At 42.2% G+C, this 20,467-nt stretch overlaps 1 protein-coding gene across 1 annotated transcript in view; it reads left to right on the forward strand.

Annotated features, from left to right (window-relative positions):
* Positions 1–20,467, forward strand: part of TGFBR3 (transforming growth factor beta receptor 3) — a 2,354,992-nt gene that overhangs the window by 506,727 nt on the left and 1,827,798 nt on the right. Inside the window, exon 3 of the mRNA XM_044085660.1 lies at positions 5,799–5,983. Within this exon, the coding sequence (XP_043941595.1) occupies positions 5,799–5,983 (185 nt within the window). The remainder of the gene's footprint in view (positions 1–5,798; positions 5,984–20,467) is intronic.

Consider the following 20,467-nt stretch of genomic DNA (forward strand, 5'->3'; position numbering starts at 1 on the left):
GCCAAGTTGGCCCTCAAAGGTCTTCTGCTTGCCACTAATCCTCCTTCCTCTTCTTCGGCTTCAGTCACAATGGCTGCCTCTCCCACTTCTCTCCCTCTGGCTTCCCTTCCCTCCCAGGCTGGGACTCAAACTCCTGCATCTAAGCCTGTGGTAGCAGAGCAGAGGAGAGGTAGAGAGTGGGAGAGAGTCAAAGATTAAGGAAAAGAGGAAGAGGTCCCTGGACCACTCGTCCCCAAGCAAGTCTGCATGGACCCGTGACTCCCCTCAGCTCCTGTCTCTGAGGTTCTCCCCAGAGCCAGGGGAGGCGCATTCAGTCTCCTGGGCCTCGGTTCCTTGACCAGCCAGGTCGGAGTCAGTGGCCTCATCTCGGTCGACCCACTTTTTATCGAACATGGATTTGGATAAGATGATATGGCACTTTATCCATACACAGATCCAGATGGGGGTCTTGCCAGCACCCCCTCCCTCAGGAGGAGTGAGCTCACTTCCTTTTTTCAGCCCATTTCTCCTTTCCCGATCCGACCTTCAGCAGTTCTCATTTCCGAGGTTGGCCTTGGTCAGGGGGTCAGCGCCGATGGTCCTTGCCTCCTCGACGTTGACAGCTGCCTGGAGCATCTCGGATCCAACCAGTTTGGATCTGAGCCGCTCTTAGAGACAGAGCCTGGGTGTTGGATCTGAGGGAGTGGAACGTTTTCCATCGGCTCTGACGTTGTCGGGCCAGGTTCCCTCCCTCGGAGCTCCATCCACTTTGGGTCCAGCTCCGATTCTCGCATTGGATCCGGGGAGACCAGCCTCCTTATTAGCTTCCCAGGAGGTCTGCTCTCCTTCGGCATTTGAAGTGGTAGAACGGGTCCTCTGCATCGGATCGAAGCCCCTGACTGCCCCCTCGGTCTCCGCCCAGACCCCCATGGCACCCAGACCCCCACGGCCCCCGTTGTCTTACCAGAGGGACAGCCTGTGCCCGAAGAGCCCCAGACAGTTCCCCCAGAGGAACAGATGGCTTGCAAGCACTCCCCGGAGAGCCTCACAAGAGATGTGCCTCGCAAGCATACGTGCAAGAGGAGGCTTTTAGACAACCCCGAGTCCCTAACCAAGGGCACAGATTTAGGTGATGGGGAGGGCTCCCCAAGATTACCTTCCAGCGATGTTTCCTTTGGAGACATCATGGAGGTCCTGCACCCACGGGGAGGTTTGTCTGACTCCAAGCCCTCCTCTGATGAGTCTGTGTTTCTGGAGGCTATCGGCATGGGTCCGTCTATGTCCTGGGTGTCCCCTCCAGTGGATCCTTTAGTAGATTTGATCACCTTGCGGGTGTGGAAGGAACCACATACCATGGAGCTGATCCCCAAGTGCCCTGAAAAGGTTCTGAGTCCCCCTATTGACAGGCATTCCTGGAATAAGGGCTCCCCAGTGGACAGCAGGTAGCAGCAGCCACAGACAAGGAACTAACTCAGGAAAGTTCCTCGGTCCACCCTCCTGACCGAGAGTCATGGATGATGGACTGCCTAGGGAAGTGGGTGTATGCTTCAGCTACCTTTTCAATAAGGGTGCTGAACTACGTGGCCCATGTCACGAAACTCCCAACGCAACCTAGTGAAGGAGCTGGAGGAGTCTCCACCCAAGTCCATGTTGCAGGAGGACAAGGCTTTGTTCTCCACGAAAATGGCCACTGTGAGAGCAGTATCAACTATGTCCATGCGACTCCTCTCCCATGCTATGAAAGGAGCAGCTAGGTTGGCTGGGTCTGGCGTGTCCATGAGGCACAACGCCTGGCTCAGGTTGTGCCAGTTCACTGAACCCTTTAAGGCATCCTTTGCCAATGCCCCTTATGATGGCTCGACTCTTCGCTAAGACCGTCAAGGAGACACTAGTCTAGAGTGAGAAGGATGGGAAGACACCGTCTGCCATCGGGATCTGCTTCTCTAACCCTCAAAGGTCCTTTTCCCGGAACCAGAGAGGGCAAAAGAAGATGTGGTTCCGGAAGTCTTAGTATTCCTGGGACACTCAGGGCTCTTTTTCCCCTAGAGGCAGAGAGGGACATAATGGACACCTGCCCAGAGACCGAGGGGGTCCGCGAAACTTCGGGTCTCGAGAACCATTCTCGGACAGACCTGGGCAGCAACCCTGAGGGGTTGCCCGGCTGCTCTACTCTAGAGGCAGTCGGGGGATGATTGTCCTTGCACCCAGTGGCATGGGAGTCCATAACAATGGACCGATGGGTGCTTCAAATCATATCCAGAGGATATTCTATCCCCTTTGTGGGTTCCCCCATACCTCCCAAACACCTCCCGGATGTTCCACCCATGCAAAGGGAGGCAGCAGCACAGGAAATTTCCAAGCTGCTAGGAAAACGAGCCATCAAAATCGTCCCCCCAGATCAGTCTGGATCAGGCTTCTGCTCCAGGTTCTTTTTGGTGCCAAAGAAAATGGGGGACTTGAGGCCCATCCTGGACCTCTCTATCCTGAACCTGTCAGTTGCCAAAGAAAAGTTCCGGATGGTCATACTACAATCCATCATGCCGTAGCTGCAAGAGAGCGACTGGATGTGCTTGTTAGATCTCCAGGATGGTTACTATCACGAAAATGCACAGAAGCTCCAGGAGGTTCCTCCACTTCCGGCTAAGGGCCAATCATTATCAATTTTGAGCCCTACCCTTTGGACTCACCACAGCCCCCAGGGTATTTACCAAAGTGATGGCAGTTACAGCGGCTCACATGGGGCTTCAGGGGATTCAGGTCTATCTGTATCTGGACGATTAGCTCTTCACTGCTCCCACCAGGCGTCTACTTTCCCTAACCAGGGATTACTTTCTGACACTTGCTTTGAGTTTGAGTATCACAATCAACACAGTCAAGTCTCTACTAGAGTCTGTACAAGTGATAGATTACATTGGTGCCAGGACAGACGCACTACAGTGCAAAGTGTTCCTGTCCTCTGAGAGAGTTCAAAACCCTCAGGATGCAAGTCTCCCTAATTTACCATTCTCACCTCCTGACAATGGAATCAGTGTTGAGGGCCCTAGGCTCGATGGCGGCAACCATAGCTCTCCTTCCATGTGCTCGGCTACACATGTGGATTCTTCAGTAGATCCTAGTGGTTCACTGGTTCCTGTTGGATTTACCACTAACCTATCCTATCCACCTGAGTCAAGTGTGTCTGTTGTCCCTCATATGGTGGATGAGCTCTCCGGACATTTTAAAGGGATGATCCTTTGTTCTACCCCCCCCCACCCAAACCACAGTGACCACTGATGCCTCCCAACTCGGGTGGGGGGCATTGTTCGGGCAATACAGTCCAGGGCCTGAGGTCCCCCTTAGAGACCAGCTTGCATGTCAATGTCCTAGAGATGATGGCGGTCCTTCTAGTGTTGCAGGCCCTTCATGCCTTTCTTCCTCTGGGAATGATTGCCATTCAGTCAGACAACATGTGTATAGACTGGTATATCAACAAAGAGGGAGGGACCAGATCTTATCCTCTTTGTCGCAAGGCCATGAGAGTGTGGGAATGGGTGATCTCCACTGGTCACTTTCTCATCGCAACGCACATTCCAGGATGGTCCAGCATTCCAGTAGACAGGCTAAGTCGGACCATTCTGATGCCTTACGAGTGGTCTCTGAATCTATCAGTAATGGAACAGATCTTCAACAAGTGGGGTCAACCTTGTTGTGATCTCTTTGCATCTCCTTCCAACGCGAAGTGCAGCAGGTTTTTCACTCTGAACCCCTTGCCAGAGGAGTCCCGCGGAGACGCTCTAGTCCATGCTTGGCCTTCCGGTCTTTTGTATGCTTACCCGTCAGTTCCTCATTCTGAGGTTTCTGCAGAAAGCTTGTCAACTGGGGAGCAAGGTGATCTTCATTGCCCCATTCTGGCCTTACCAGGTATGGTTTCTCTTCCTTTGGTCTCACCTTCTGGCTCTACCTTGGATCCTAGATCCCATTCTGGATCTGATTTTACACCCATCGGGGGTGCCTCATATGAGTCTGGACAGCCTGAAGCTCACGGCTTGGCTGCTCCAGTTCCTGTGATTGCTAGGACTCCTGGACTTTCCTCCTCAGTTAAGTTTCTATTTTGGTAGCTGCTCATAAGTCTTCTACCAGGAAGGTTTATGGCAGCAAATGGAAACGTTTTTCTTTTTGGGCCTCTCAGAGGTGTTGATATCCTTTTACAGCTCCTATTTCTACCATTCTTGATTTTCTAGCTGATATTTTCCAGCATGGAGCTAGTTCTTCTACTGTCAAAGTTCAGTTGGCTGCCATTTCTCATTTTCATGTGGGTGAGAATTCTGCATCCTTGGCATCTTCTAGACTGTGTAAAGCCTTTATTAAAGGCACTTTTTTGCTGCGCCCCCCGGTCAAAGATCCTGTCCCCCCCATGGGACCTTTCTGTGGTTCTCCAAGCTCTGGTCGCTTCGCCTTTTGAGCCTGCCTCAATTGCATATCTAAAATTTCTATCGTGGAAAACAGCTTTTCTGATAGCAATTACCTCTGCTAGAAGGGTTTCGGAACTACAGGCCTTGTCCATAAAATTCCCATACATGATTTTTCTTAAAGATAGTTTCCCTTCGAACCAACCCATCTTTTCTTCCTAAGGTGGTATCACCAGTCAATATCAATCAGACTATAAATTTGCCTGTGTTCTTTCCCAGTTTTACCAACAGGATGGAATACAAACTACACATGTTGGTTGTTCATAGACAGTTATGATTCTATTTACACAGGACAAAAAATTTTCGTAAATCTGATCGTTTGTTTCGTTTTATAGACCCTTTTTGGGCAAACCTATTTCCAAGGTCACTGTAGCAAGATGGATTTCTTAATGCATCCTGCAGGTCCAGAAGGACAAAGACATGACTCGTCCAGGTCAGGTTAAAGATCATTCCACTAGATCCGTGGCTATGTCTGCAGCTTTCTGGTCTAGGGTGTCTTTGAATGACATTTGCTCTGCAGCTACTTGGTCCTCATCTCATACGTTTATTTCCCATAAAAAATGGGATTTGACATCTAGAAGGAGAGCATCCTTTGGCTCCACGGTGCTCCGGAATGTCCTTCCATGAGGGCCTCCCAGGAGTTTAGTAGCTGGGGACTCTGTCCCACAGGTTGAAGACCAAATGAAGTAAACTACTTCAGATAAAGAAGTTATGTACTCACCATAACGTTCCATCTGAGTAGTTGTACTTCATTTTTCTTCAACCATCCCTCCCTCCTTCCCCCGGTACTTGGCGCATGTTCAGCCTACAGGCTGTAGTATAAGTCACAAGTATGTTATCAGGTCAGGTTCTAAGTATAAGTTCTGCAAACTCGATCTGGGGATGGAAGGCAGTGGAGGTGCATTATGGGTAAGGGGAGGAGTCTGGAGCTCAGAGCTGATGCTAGTAATTTTTGCCGGCTCAGGTCCGATACGGATCCGTATTCCCACAGGTTGAATACAAATGAAGTACAGCTACTCAGATGGAATGTTATGGTAAGTACATAACTTCTTTTTTCAACACAATCTACGGACTCTTCTTATTTGCTGTCTGGATTCTAGTTGTCCGGATTAGTGTCCAAACTTTGTCTTTGATTTAACTGTTTAATATATTACTTTATAGTGCTGTTTTGTTTTTTAAAAACTGTATAGACAGTACTGTCATTATAATGACAGTATAATGACAGTACTGTCATTATACTGTTTTAGACATACTGTGTTTTTGCTGCTAAGAATTTAACTTTAGTTTCTTAATTGTAGAACTGAAAGCAGCTTATATCATTGTCAGCATCTTAATTAATGCAGCCTTATCATTTCCCATCTTGTAATGTAGGTCCTGTGTTTAAGAGTGAGTGTGTGCTTTCACCAGTCAGTGATGAGTACCCTGTTCAAGCCTTTCTGGGAAGTTTTACTGTGTTGTCTGGATGTGCAAGCAGAGGCACTAGAGGTTTACCACATGAAGTGCATATCATTAATCTGAGGAGGAGTGAAGAAAGCACCAGCCACAGTAAAAGACAGGTAAATACAGTGGTCTTTTGATGTTGCACAGTATTAAAGCTAAATGTATTGTGTCTTGTTTGCTTCAGAGACTGTGTTTAAAAAGTTTTGCAGAATTAACATTTGTTTACTTCAACCTGTATTTCAGACTGAGTTACATAATACAGAACATTTTTGCAGCAACCAGGCAGGATAAGTCTCAGGAGAATAAGGTCTGTACTTTCCGTAATTGGAAGTTAGAGGGGTGTTCAGTGATCAGCTGTAGGTGACAGTAGAATAAAACTGGAGATATGATTACTAAGGATTTGTAGGTCTCTGAGATTTGGGGTGGAGGAGTATATAAGTAGGATGAGGCAATATTGCATATTGGTTTGGTGGTATATGTACAGGTTAAAAGCTTGTTGCAGAGTTTGTTTAGGTAACAAATATGCAAACTCAGAACTTGACTGTCCTTTAAGAATAATAAAATGCGAGTTGTGCAGATGACCAAGAACTTCACACCTTTTCTGTGTATTTTCATGTGTTGTGCTTTTGATTAGTCAGTTAGCAATTCATTAACAAAAAATGAAAGCCCAAGTGTAAATTCATAACTGGCTGATTTTGGGAGCGTTTGTTTACTGGTGGTGAGAGAGGTAAAAGTAGTGCTGTATGTCACTTTTCCAGTATATAAATTCTAATTCAGAGCGTGTGTAGAAGCAGAATAACAGATTGTATCTTGGTGGGATTCAAAAATGGAGCTGTCTTTTCCCCTGATATCCTGTCATTATGAACATCCTTAACTCACTTGGTTTCAAGGCAAGCAGTGATTTGTAGCATTCATTGCAAAACACAGATAACTCATTAGAGAAGGAACTATATATGAGAGAAACTGTGTTTTAAGAGTTTATTATGTTATATTAGTATGCTATATAGCGAGTTTGCCAAAACATTGGGATAGATTTAAATATATCATATCTGGTGCTGACTGATGTCTTCCTACATGAGCCAGTGGACTTCTCATATTGTAATTTTCTGTTTTACTGATTTAAGAATCTTTAATAAAAAATTGAAAGATGGATGCACAACAGTAAGGGACACTGAAATACAGTAGATGGAAGATTTTAATAGCAGTAGTGTGCAGTCAGTTTTCAAAGTAGATTTATATATTTAGGATAATCTCAGATAATCTCAGACTGCTTAGTTACATAGTACCAAATAACCAAAATTTACTTAAGCCAGTGCTGGTCTTTACCAATGGCTTGCAGTGTATAGCAACACATTTTAAATGGCACCTCTTTGAAGGGCATTAGAATTAAAGGATGTTGAAACCTGGGTGAGGGGCTGTCTTGTGGCATTTAGGCACCCAGCACTGAAATTCTCAACTTATTTCATTGTTCCTTATCAGTAAAACCTTGCTAGGGTCTGTGCTTTAAACTTTTCCATTTCTATGTATATTCCAAGGATATAACTATATGCTAACCTCATCTGTAGGTTTCTGTAAGGTTTTGGAACTACAGTGTACTACTTACTTTCAGTCTTTACTTAACTCTGTATATTAAGTAATTATGTAACTCAAAGTATGGGTAAGAAGTTGGAACATTTTGTTCATGCCTTTCTTCTATAGCTGTAGCCATATTTTCTCCTTAAAGTGTCTTCTTCCCACTGTGATTTTTTTAAAGTTCATCCAACTTACGTGGACGTCAGCCAACTCTGGAGCTTCCTAATATTAGTCTGTTGTGAAGAAAAAACAATGCCTCCACTCGTACCTTCACAGGCACTAGGATCTTAGTGTCTAACTTGTCTCCTGAGAGAAGCAGTTCATACCAGTATTTTTTAAACACCTTTACTGAATTATCACTTGTGATATAGGCAAACTTACATTTATATAAAAATAATCAAATAATATTAACAAGTTCACATCTACAAACATTATAGGGGGTATAACAGTATATATTATATATTTTTTAAACACCTTTACTGAATTATCACTTGTGATATAGGCAAACTTACATTTATATAAAAATAATCAAATAATATTAACAAGTTCACATCTACAAACATTGTAGGGGGTATAACAGTATATATTATATATAATCTAAGCAATATCAAAATTATCACCCTCTGAAATTGTGGAAGAAATTTACTGACCTTTGTTGCTTCCGGGGTTCGGTTACTCCCTTCCCCATTACTTCCATGACTCTGGCAAAGAGTCAACCTCTCCTTTTCATGTTGGCTCTGCCTGTCCTTTTCCTCAGCTTCCAGATGTCTCAATTTCTCATTTTCTTCAGCCACCAGATGTCTGTCTTTCTGCTGATTCTATTTCCAAATTCTTGGCCTCCAATTCAAGTCTCTTTAACTCCAGATGGATTTTTAAGTAATCTGTGAAAGGTTGAACTGTCCATTTTCTGAGAGTTGTACATTCCCAAAGCCAGTCTGATTGTCTTCCTGGTTGCTGGTTTGTGATGCAGCTGTGACTAAGACTGCAGTAATTTCTGCTTTAGTCAGGTTGACATGTACCAGTCCTTTGTCTTGGCATATCTCAGCCAACTGGCTCCTTGCGAGCTTGCCATACCCCTTTGCTGACATCCTTTCCTGTTCTCCCTGACTAAATAAGCTAACAAAAAATAAATAGAACTTTTTTGATGTGAAATTCTGAATGTTCACCGTGTGGCTGATTGATAGTACAAACACCTTCCTTAGTGACCTTGGTTTACATGCTACATGAATTCAATATCCACACCACTGATTCCCAATATGTGGATATCCCACCACTGGCACCAATATATGTGATACCCCACCACTGGCCCAGTAATCAAGGAGCCCCAATCCTCATCACTGGCAATAGTGGAGGGGGTGTACATTTAGAGGATGACAGGTACACACACAGTATTTCTAGAGGCAGCTCTTTACATCAGGTGTAGTTTCCATTACGAGCACACAGAGACCACAGTTAGTCCAGGGCTGGTTTCAATCTCTTTCTCCAGATCCCCAATAAGACACCCCACTGGCACAGCTATAGGGTAGAGATCTCAGCTGAGTGGTTAAGCCAAGACCTGCCGCACCCTCTGTCCAACCAGTGCTTCGTGTTCCGGCCCAAGTAGCTGACACACACACACACACACACACACACACACACACACACACTTTGAGGTTTGATTTATACACATGCACACACACACTCACACATACCTGAGAAAGGCTGGGACAGGTTTACTAGCTATGCCCCCTTCTGACCAGACTGTAAGGTAGTTATCACTGCCATCAGCCGTGTCCTTATCAGCTATTTTAAAGCCCTTAACAAAGGGTGTCCAATCTTACTGTGTAATGTTACTATCAATACAAATGGTAGTCTGACCGAGAGCAAGGGTTTTAGGAGTGGCCCACAGTGTCACCAAATATGCCAAGTGCTCCCAAAACTTAAATATGTATCACAAATATCAGCCACAATGAAAGGTTTGAATACATTTAATAATAAGTAATAAAAGTTCAAGAAAATACTCAATATATGATCACAGTAACATCAGAGTTCAAAATCACAGGAAATATTTAAAACAACATTGCAGGACAGTCTCAAATAATTAAGAAAACATCTAAACTATACTTCACTATATTCTTGACTGAATCTAAGAGAATTACTACATCCTAATTAACTTACTTACAGAGCAAACAAGGCAGATATGGTGAGTGGATCTTGATGTTAGGCCAAAGTCAAAATACTCAGTCTGTCTCAGAGAGTTCTTAAATTCATTTCCCAAATATTACTGCTGGGATAGCTTGTAGAATGACATCACTTCTTGTCATCTGACTCTGTCCCAGGTGAAAAAGAACAATTGATGCAGCTGGTAGCATTTAGCATCTACCTGTGCAAATATGTAAAAAAGGGTTTTATTAGATCTAAGGTAGATCCCAGAAGTCATAAAACAATAAAACACTTGCAAGACAATGCATAGAACCTCTAGTTCTAGACATTGTGTCTGTTGCTGCATTGTGAAACTAAAAAATAATATCATTTTATTACATGGTCATAAAGTAATTTAAATTTTCAGCTGTTTTTCTGAAATTGACCTTCTGTGTTCCAGTTTACACTGTTAAAATTTATACATGTAAACAGTTACACTAGTGTATATACATTTCTGTTCTGTTCCAGTAGGGTACACTGTGGATACATTTTTAAAGCTCAGTAGTTTACAAATTTTTTCAACACATACTTTTGTACCAGCAGTTTTAAGAGCCTTAACTGTGCAGCTCTGAAATATCCCTTTAAGTCAGATAATCCTACACCTCCTTATGCTGAGCAACTTATCTGACTTGACTTCTTGCCCTCTTCCCCTCCCAAATAAAATCATTCAACTCTTAATTAATTACTGTCCACAACTTCTCTGGTTGATAAAAATACACATGACCTGCGTATGAAACTAAAGGGACTAAACACATTTTTAGTGCTTGTATCTTGCTCTTCATATCCACAGGCAAGAGCTTCCAGTCTCTCACTTTATGTATTGTCTTTTATTTAGTCTTTTCCCACATAACTTTAGCTCCCATAATTGAATCCTGTTTAATCCATACTCCTAAATGCTTAATTTTATCATGTTTCCATAAATATGGGTATTGCTGGACCAATTTATGTGTCGGTACAGTTGGAATAGACCTATCCGCAGTGCACTACATTATTTATTTTTCATTGCCTGAAGTAACTGTTTTCTATGAGGGAAGGGATATTTTAAGCATGTCCAGTAATAAAGCTTTCAGAACTGCAGATTTGTAAGGTTAGATTTTCAAGCTCTGCATGTAAAATCATGTAGCTTGGTGGTATTCTAAAATGCACTTGGTAGAAGTGTAGAGATATAGCTGTACATACATGTACATCATTTTTAATTTGCATTTCATTTTGTAATTAACATAGCATTTGCTTTTTTAGAAACTCACGTAGTTCTCTTTCATATCAAGTGATTGATTACCTGTCAAGCCAGCAGATTATTAAAGAGTAGGCTTTGTTACGTCTCTTCAAAGAATGTCTAACCATTGCTTGTTGTGTTGCATTATTACAGTTCTTATTCAGCTTAAGAGCATTCAGTGGCACACATTGGTGTCTAAGTCTGGTGCCTCTTCCCACTTCTTGTAATCAGGGCTTTTGGAATGTGTTAGGAATGAACAGGAAGCTAGAGAAAGGTCTGCTGGCGACAGCAAGGAACAGAAGTTTGTAAACATCCCATAAAGAGAAAGAGATCTGATAGCTTTAAGAGTTTTAATCATATAACATAGTGCAAATATTATCTTTATCTCTGTTTTCAAATGCTGGGAATCCACTCTGAAAAATCATCTTTTTATCTTTCTAATTGATTTTTAATAGAAATAAATCACAATCCAAGTGTGGGCCAAGCTGCATTATTTTAGAAATAATTTCCATGCATTTTAAATTTTGGTAGTTTGTGTGAATGTTATACGCATATTGTTACAGTGGCATGGCAATGCTGGAAATCTGTGTTAATAGGGAAGTGTAATTAAATAAAACAGACCATAGCAGTTGGAGATATGCATCACATTAGTTATTTGAATTAGTAAACATTATTGATATTTTCTGCTTGTCTGTAAAGTTATTGGGCAATTCAGATTGAAATTCTAAAATTTACAGTCAAGTTTTTAAATCATGTGCAGAATGTTATCCTTTTTACTAAAATATACATTCATAATTGTATTTATCATTGTTTTAACTGAAGAAATAGAAAATGCCAACATTTCACAGGTGCCATGTTTATTCTACTCAGCTTTACTGCCATTGGAGCATATTTAGCATGACCTTTCATGGGATGGGACCCTACAGCTTTTTGAGGGCTGCTTCCTGCAGAGTCAATGGATTAATTAGTTTTCTTCTTGTATCTGGGGCCAACAATACTCCAAGACTGTGCCTCTGGCAGTCATATTGCTTAATCTTGGTTTAGTTTGCAGTCTTTCAGCACATAAGGTGTAAGCACGTAGTGATAACAATATGACACTAGTAGGTATATCTTTATGCTTGTCTTCCCTGTTAGAAAACCTATTCCTACTTTATTAAGGCTTAGAAAACTTTAACTGGCATATATCTGGGTTTTTGCTAGGGAATGCATACTGTTGGGCCTTAACTACTCCCTCTCCTTGAGAAGAAGACATCTACATTTGTTTGGTCCTTCCATGTTATTTCCTGGATCACTTATTGAAAACAAGCGAGTCCCCAGTCTCTGAACTTCTTTGCTGCAGAATTCTGGAGAAAGACAAAAAATAACAGGAGACAAACACTCAGTATCAGGGATGATTTGTAAATATTACCGTACTTAAATTTGAAAGTTAATAAAATAATAGGTTGTATATCAGTAAGACATTTTCTGGAGAATAGGAAGGATACTGTAATGTCTGGTGATGTTCATCGTGTTTCACTGTTGCAGTCATTACAATTGGGTTATCCTGCTGGCAGGCTACCCGCAGTCGGCCCGAGTTCCAAAGTCTAGGTCCAGCGTCGGTTGCTGTCATCTCCTCCCTGACGTCAGTGCACCAGGGGTATAAAAGATGCAGCCGGCGCCATTTTCTTCAGTCTTTCTTGCCACGTGGTGCCCGAAGCAAAGCAGTTCGTAAGTGACGGTCGGCCGACTCCTGAGAATTTCAAATTCGAATTTCAGATCCGAAGTCTGCATTAAAGCTAAGTACCCCCATTGGGGAAAATTTTTTCTTGCTCCAGGCCGATGTCAGAAAAAGTTAATAATTGTATTTCTTGTGGGAAGCAAATACCTCATAAGGATTTTCATTCTTACTGTATTCCTTGCCTAGGCCCTGACCACGACGTTGCTAGTTGTCGGTTTTGTGCTAGATTTAACCAACGCACTATTAAGCGTCAGTACGATTTTGCATTCCATTACTTTGGCAAAAGATTCAATTATATAATGCTGTCAGAACAGCCGACTACTAGAGTTTATAAAAAGCAAAAAGAAAAGGACAGGGATCTGAGGTCCAAAACTGACGACGAGGCTTCCGCTAGGCCTGTTGCTGGTTTGCCGGTTCTCAGTGAGGCACTTTCGCAGCCCCTGACGCCCGCTACCTCAGAGCCACAGGCCACTTCCGACTCCCACGTGGAGCTGACTAAGCCTCTGGAAACTCAAGGTATTGGAAACTCGGAAACTATTCCTTCAGATGGGTCCGGAGCCGCTGAGCAGGCATCGGCTTCTGAGGGTATTTTCAGGCCTACACAGTTAATTGTGAAACCTACTTCAGCTTCAAAGGCAAAGACTAAAGCAGCTCTAAAGATAAAGAAACAAGTACAGCATTCTTCTGGACAGGCCACCATGCCTAAAAAACAGATGTTAAAATGGCCGAAGACCTAATTTTGATCAGGGGTTCCCACCCCCCTCTTGATAAGAGGCCTAGGCAAGAGATAGAATATGAATCTTTAATCAGGTTTCCATTTCCTCTGACTCTTCTTCTGAATAGGAATATTCTCTTCTTCCCTATGAGGATTCTGATGCTGAAGAATCTATCCCTTCAGTCTCTCCTCCTGAGGATTATTCTTTTGGGGAGTCCCTGCATACTATGAGGGAGCATTTCCACTGGGCGAGCCAAGATTCTGAGTAATCTAAGAAAAGGCTCAGAGACTTCCTTTTATTACCTCAGCACAGGCCCCTTGTTATACTTCCTGTTTTAGACATTGTAGATGATGTATTTACAGAGTCTGGTCTGTCTCCTGACTCTTTACCACCGGCTCCTGTTAAGCCAGGCAGATACTACAGGGTTCCTGATTCACATAAATTTCTTTATAAAAACCCTGCTGCTGACCCAGAAACTATCTCTCAGGGTCCCAAAGGGGTCAAGGCTTCTACTGCAAAAAACCCTATCCCCTCTGATAGGGATTCTAGGGCCCTGGACAGATGGGGGAAAAAGATTTATACTTCTGCTACCTTGGCTGTAAGAGCTTTAAATTGCCAGTTGCATATGATTAAATGTCAGCACTATCTTATGTCACTGCTTAAACAGAAAATGTTGACAATTTCAGAATGTGCAGAAAACAAAGAAATGCATGATTATTGCATGCAGCTGAACAAGTGGGAAAGCATACTTTGCAATGTGGTTTTGATTTTCTAGAGGCCTGCTGTAGGGCCGCTGTTATGGGTTCTGTCATTAGGAGGCATGCTTGGTTAAAAGAACAGAATCTGTCTGATCATGTTAAAGCAAAACGTTTAGATTTTCCATTACAGTGTGATACCTTGTTTGGTGTTAAAGCAGAAGAGGTGTTAAAGAAAATGGAGGAGAAAGCTAAATCTATGCAAACAGTCAAGGATTTCTTGCAGGTACTGCCTCCCAGATTTAGCAGAAACTGGCCCACAAAGAATTGGTCCTTTCCAGTGTCAGACAGGCCACAAAGAGGCAGATACAGATGTCCCAGAGGCAGATCACAGCCCCAGGGCTCATACAGGCCTAAACAATGGGGTGCTTCTACCTCCAAAAGTGGAGAGGAAAAATCACAGCCATACAGGAAACAGTCTCAATGACTTTCCACTGCCAGCACCAAGCACTTCTCTTCTGGCAGCCCCTTTGGGGGGAAAACTAGCACTTTTTTCACAAAATTGGCACATGATCACCCAGGACAAATGGGTCTTAAATATCGTATCACAAGGCTACAGGTTCCACTTTCACACCCTGCCGAGGCAAAACGGTATGCCAGACCTGCCACGCAATCAATGGGCAGAGGCACAAAAACAAGTTTCTCACCTCATGGTCATGAGAGCCATTCAGCTAGTACCACAGCAAGAGCAGGGACTAGGATTCTACTCAAGGCTATTCTTGGTGCCCAGGAAGGACAAAGCCTGGATAACAATTCTGGACCTGTCTATCCTAAGCACATTCCTGGATATTCCGAAATTCAAAATGTTAACTCTGCAGCAGCTTCTCCCATGCTGGGCAAGAAGGCTTGGCTTGTGACTTTAGACCTAAAAGAGGCATACCTGCACGTCCCAATCAGACAATCATGCAGAAGATACCTCAGATTTATAGCTGGCTCAATGCACTACCAATTCTCTGCACTGCCCTTCGGCTTATCTACTGCGCCCAGGGTCTTCACAAAATGCCTGGCACCAGTAATTGCATTTTGCAGACAAAGAGGAATACAAATATATCCTTACTTGGACGACTGCCTTATTCAAGCAGACAACAAGGACATTCTACTACAGCATCTGGCATTTGTAAAAAGATTACGAACAGGTCTAGGGTACACAGTAAACGAAAATAAATCAAAACTCGTACCCTCTCAAGAGATAATATTCCTGGGTGCAAGCTTAAATACAACTGCCCAGATGACTTATCTCATGCCAGACAAACACAGACAGCTGACTACTTATTTCAAAATGTTGGCAACAAAGACCCAGTTATCTGCAAGAAAAATTCTGCAGGCTTTGGGTTTCATGGCATCCTGCATTCTGCTAATTCCATATGCAAGACTGCATATGAGGAAACTTCAGTGGTATCTAAAAAGTGTTTGGACTCAACATTGCCACAGCCTGGAAACAATAATCACCCTCATTCCCTGCCTGCAACAGGAGTTTCGATGGTGGGCAAAAGCCTGTCACCACAACATGGGACAGCCATTCACCTTGCCCACAGCCAGGCAGACATTGACAACAGATGCTTCAGATTATGCCTGGGGGACCCATATGACAGGAAGATATATTCAGGGAACATGGTCCACAAGTCAAATGCATCTACATATCAATCAAAAAGAGATGCTAGCTGTTCAGAATGCCCTGACAGCCTTCAAGGATCTACTTCATCCAGGAAAGCTATTGATACAGACGGACAATACTACGGTTATGTGGTACATAAACAAGCAGGGAGGCACACATTCCTACCCTCTCTGCAGGCTAGCCATGAACTTGTGGGACACAGCATTGACTTACCAAGTACATCTGCAGGCACAATTCCTGCCGGGAAGGACAAATACTCTGGCAGATGAGGTAAGCAGAAATCTAATGGATCACCACGAGTGGAAATTGGATCCACAAGTCTTCAGCATGATAACAAGGAACTGGGGATGCCCAGACATAGACCTATTCGCCTCCCTTTACAACTACCAACTACAGAAATTCTGCACAAGGACTTATCACAAGCAAGCATGGAAAGTGGATGCCCTATCTTTGAGCTGGAAAAACCTAACAGTTTATGCCTTTCCTCCCCAAGGTACTCCTCAAGGTCAGACAAGAGAAACCAAAAATGATACTGATTGCCCCAGACTGGCCCTACCAGCACTGGTACCCAATCCTAAAGAGCTTGTCTCAATTCCCAACTTGGGCATTACCTCAAATTCCTCACTTATTGACCCAACAAGACAGTCAGATACTGCACAGCCAACTCAGGACCTTAAACCTGGCAACATGGCGGATAATGTAGCCATTCAAGAAGACGCACACCTCTCTAAAGCAGTGATGGATGTTATTTTGGAGGCCAGAAGGCCTAGCACCAGAACATCTTATGCAGAAAAATGGAAAAGATTCTGTGCTTGGAACCAGGCACAAGGTTTTGACACGATTGTTCCAAATATTCCTCAGATTTTGCAATACTTAACTGAGATGCTGGATAAAGGCCTTTCCTTTTCATCAATTAAAACTCATGCCTCTGCCATTTCAGCTCATTACAATACAGAACCACCTATTTTTTCTCATCCATTACTAAGGCAGTACCTCAGAGGGGCCAAAAACATAAGACCTCCAAGGAGAGCACCAATACCTGCATGGGACCTCAACTATGTCTTGGAAAAACTTACATTGCCTCTGTTTGAGCCAGCCTCTGCAGCTGATATAAAATTCTTATCCTGGAAAACAGCTCTGCTCCTAGCAATAACCTCCGCTAGACGAGTCTCAGTTACAGGCACTCATGGCTGTGGAACCTTTTATCATTTTCCATCCTGACAGGGTTTCTTTGAGGACAAACCCTACATTTATGCCTAAGGTAGTGTCCAGTGTGGCCCTTAACCAAACAATTCATTTGCCTACCTTTTATCCAAACCCACAGAATAAGGGTGAGAGAATTCTGCATTCTTTGGACATTCACAGGCAGCTACATTTCTACTTGGACAGAACCAAAGCTTTTCAGAAAGACTGAACAACTTCTAGTGGCATATGCTGCAGAGTCACAAGGAAAGCCTATCTCAAAGCAGACTATTTCAAAATGGATAGGTCACTGCATTTGTTTCTGCTATTCACAGCATGGCAAATTAGTGCCTAAGGCCATTAGGCCACATTCAACCAGAGCAGCAGCCATTTCAGCAGCCTTCCTCACAGGAGTACCAACCAAAGACATTTTAAAGGCTGCAACTTGGAGTTTCAGTGCATACTTTTACAAAGCACTATCACTTACCTCTCTACTCTAAATCCAGGGCAGGCTTTGCCACTGCAGTTCTGCAGGGCCTTATAGCCTCTCCTAATTCTATTTAGCCAACCTCCCAACCTTAGCTTTGGGATTCAACCCAATTGTAATGACTACAACAGTGAAACACAATGAACATAGTACAGTTGTGTACCTACCATAAATGTAGATGTTCGAGAGTATTCACTGTTGCAGTCCAGGTTACCCTCCCACCATCCCCCTTTTCCTTGCTGGGACTTATCTGTACTTCTCTATTCTATACAACCTATGTGGTGTATTTGCTTATAGATGAAGGAAAAGTTGTTTTTTATGCTTGCATGCTTATTGGCATAATTTAGCCTAACATTTTAGGGGCACCTGACATCTGGGGCGAGAAAAACTGAAGAAAATGGACCTAGACTTTGGAACCCGGGCCAACTGTGGGTAGCCTGCCAGCAGGATAACCCAATCATAATGACTGCAACAGTGAATACACTGGAACATCTACTTTTATGGTAGGTACACAACTGTACTTTACTGACTGTACTCCTCAGTGATTTACCGGAAAATCAGTAATTTTACATGGGAAAGAGCACAAATATGAGGCAAACTCAGGGACTTTCTGCAAATTAAAGAGAGCCGAGAGCTACGTTGTTGATCCTTGGTATAGGTAGAAACCTTTTATTTTGTTGAATGGGGAAGTCCATCTAGGCAGAGCCTATTTTCAGCAGAGGCACAGGGAGAAAAGCTCCATCACAGTACATTTATATTAACAAGCGAATTTCAGATAATTCTCAGAAAAACAATAACATTTCTCATAAAAAGTATACATAATTAAAAGACAGGTGTATACAGTAAAATATTTACATCAACACATGCAAGTCTATACAGTTCTTGTAGATCTAAAATCTTGTAGGAAGTAAATGGATTGATACTGTAGAAAGAAACATTGTAAAGAAGTTGGATGGGGCAGTTAGAAAAAGAGAAATATAAGAAGTATTGTTTAAGAGGGGGTGAACAGGGTTGTATTAATTCAGTTGCAGGAAGGAAGGAATCTTGTTAGGGCTGTAATGATTCAAGTAGAGGAGGGCAAAACATTAGTGACAAGCGGTAAGAGGTTGGTGCTTTCACTAGAATGATTGATAAGTTATTGCTTTTTATACCAGTGTCTTGTTAAAATTTGCTTTGTTAGATACACTTGCAGTTTAATTGAATTGATATGTTACCATGTGTTACTCCTAGCTGAGGGTGAGATTTTGATTGCATTTACATGTAAACTATTTAATTGCTTTGATTTTAATGTCTGTGTATAACATTTGTTAACTGAAAAGTTGAAATGCTTAGCTATGATTGCCAGTTACCGCTGTTACCTAAACAAAACAATAACCAGAACATGTACACATAATTTGGTAGAGCCTTTTTCCTTGTATATAGCTGCTATTATTCTGAAATGTTTTGCTTCTTTTTGAGGGACTGTCGTAAGATGGGTCAAGTCGGACCTGCTACTGTGACAATAGTAATTTTCAGTACTATGTCTAGATTTTAGGACCGGTTTTTGCTTTCCACATTGCAAAATGATATTAAGTATGTTTTATCATTTTTATCAATTCTAAACAAAACAAACCACATCCCATTTTGCAGTATGATGCTTTGCAACCGTGTAGATTTTTGTTGAATGCATTGAAGTATCATTTCTTTACAACCTCAGTTTGTCAGTGGACTAGCTTTTCGCTAAAAAAAGGCCCATTTAGACTAACAAACTTGCATGTTAATAATCAAACCATAAACCAGTAAATGCTTAATACAAATGGTTAAACACTGTGTGTTGTGTAGACGGTTGCAAATGTTTATGAACTTCACTTTTGGATTGGATTCCCAAAAGTGCAACCCTACCACAACTGGCTCACTTACAAGCTTAGCTATAGAATAATTCCTGGAAACATATCCGCTATCTTTTCACATGCCAGCATTGTTTAACCTTGTGAATAATTACCTGATTTCCAGTATCTACACACCATCATTTAGCACTCTTTAAATATGCATTGTGTGATGGAATCATTTTACTTTTTTGTTTGCTTTTTATACTTCCTTTGTACTACAGTGCACTAAATTTCTAAAACATTACCAAATTACATTTATATGTTCCCTAACTGATGCCCCCAGTACTGCATTTCATAGTTAAGTATCTTCAAAAAATAACAGTAACTAGGTTTCTCAATTTCATTTTCTCTGTGGTGCCAAATATCTAGCACTTTACTGATCCAGAAATAGATCTAGCAGTGGTCTGGCTGGGGGAGCTAAAAATCCTAAAATCTTTACGAGGTCCAGAATACATTCCACCCCTTGCAAAAAAAAAATGAAAATTCTGAAGTGAAACAGTGCAGTATGTAAATCTGAGAATAATAGAAGTGTCCTTTTCAACAAGATGAAAGCTCTAATATCTGATTGATTTGCATCTGATGATGCTATGTTGTATGCACAAAAATGAAAATAATTAACATGGTAAGCACTATAATGGAAATGTGCTGAAAAATGCAAATAATTATTCCTTAAAAATCAGATCAGCTTAAGTATTATAGCCAACATTAGCTTACTTCTGATAAGGAGTAGAACTTATAGGATGTTGTCTTAACATAAAGAGAGCATCTTAAGTCAATTAATTTAGTTTTCATCAAAATTAAAACTCCTTGAAACTGGTACCTTTTCCCACTGTTACTGTGTCCCTGGAATTATTATGTTTAAGTAAGGGGGAGTGAGGTGTGTGTGTGTGTGTGGGGGGGGGGGCTGAAAAATACTTGCTTTCTTTTGTTGAAGCTTAACTTTGATAAGTTCAGTTTTTGGTGAAAATGGAATTTGACAAGTTGATTTCAGTCTGACATGTGTAATTAATATATAATCTATGTATTTTTTTCTGAGTGAAGAACATGTACCATATACAGTTTCAAATGCATCTTCTTTTGGTTTACTGTACAGACATCAGATGTTTAACGTAAACTTTAGCTTTGACTGCCTGCCACCAACAGTTACTATATATGATGTCATCCAGGACGCAGTGTGTGCTGTCCTAGGATTTTTCTACCCATATTCTTTGATGGTGTAACAAGTAATTAGAGGATTGACACACTGCTAACAATCAATTTCAAATGGAACAGGATGCTGTCAGGCTTCAGT

Source organism: Protopterus annectens, chromosome 10.part0 (genome assembly GCF_019279795.1).
Source record: "Protopterus annectens isolate FY-2018-M chromosome 10.part0, PAN1.0, whole genome shotgun sequence".
In the NCBI taxonomy this organism is placed as follows: Eukaryota; Metazoa; Chordata; order Ceratodontiformes; family Protopteridae; genus Protopterus; species Protopterus annectens.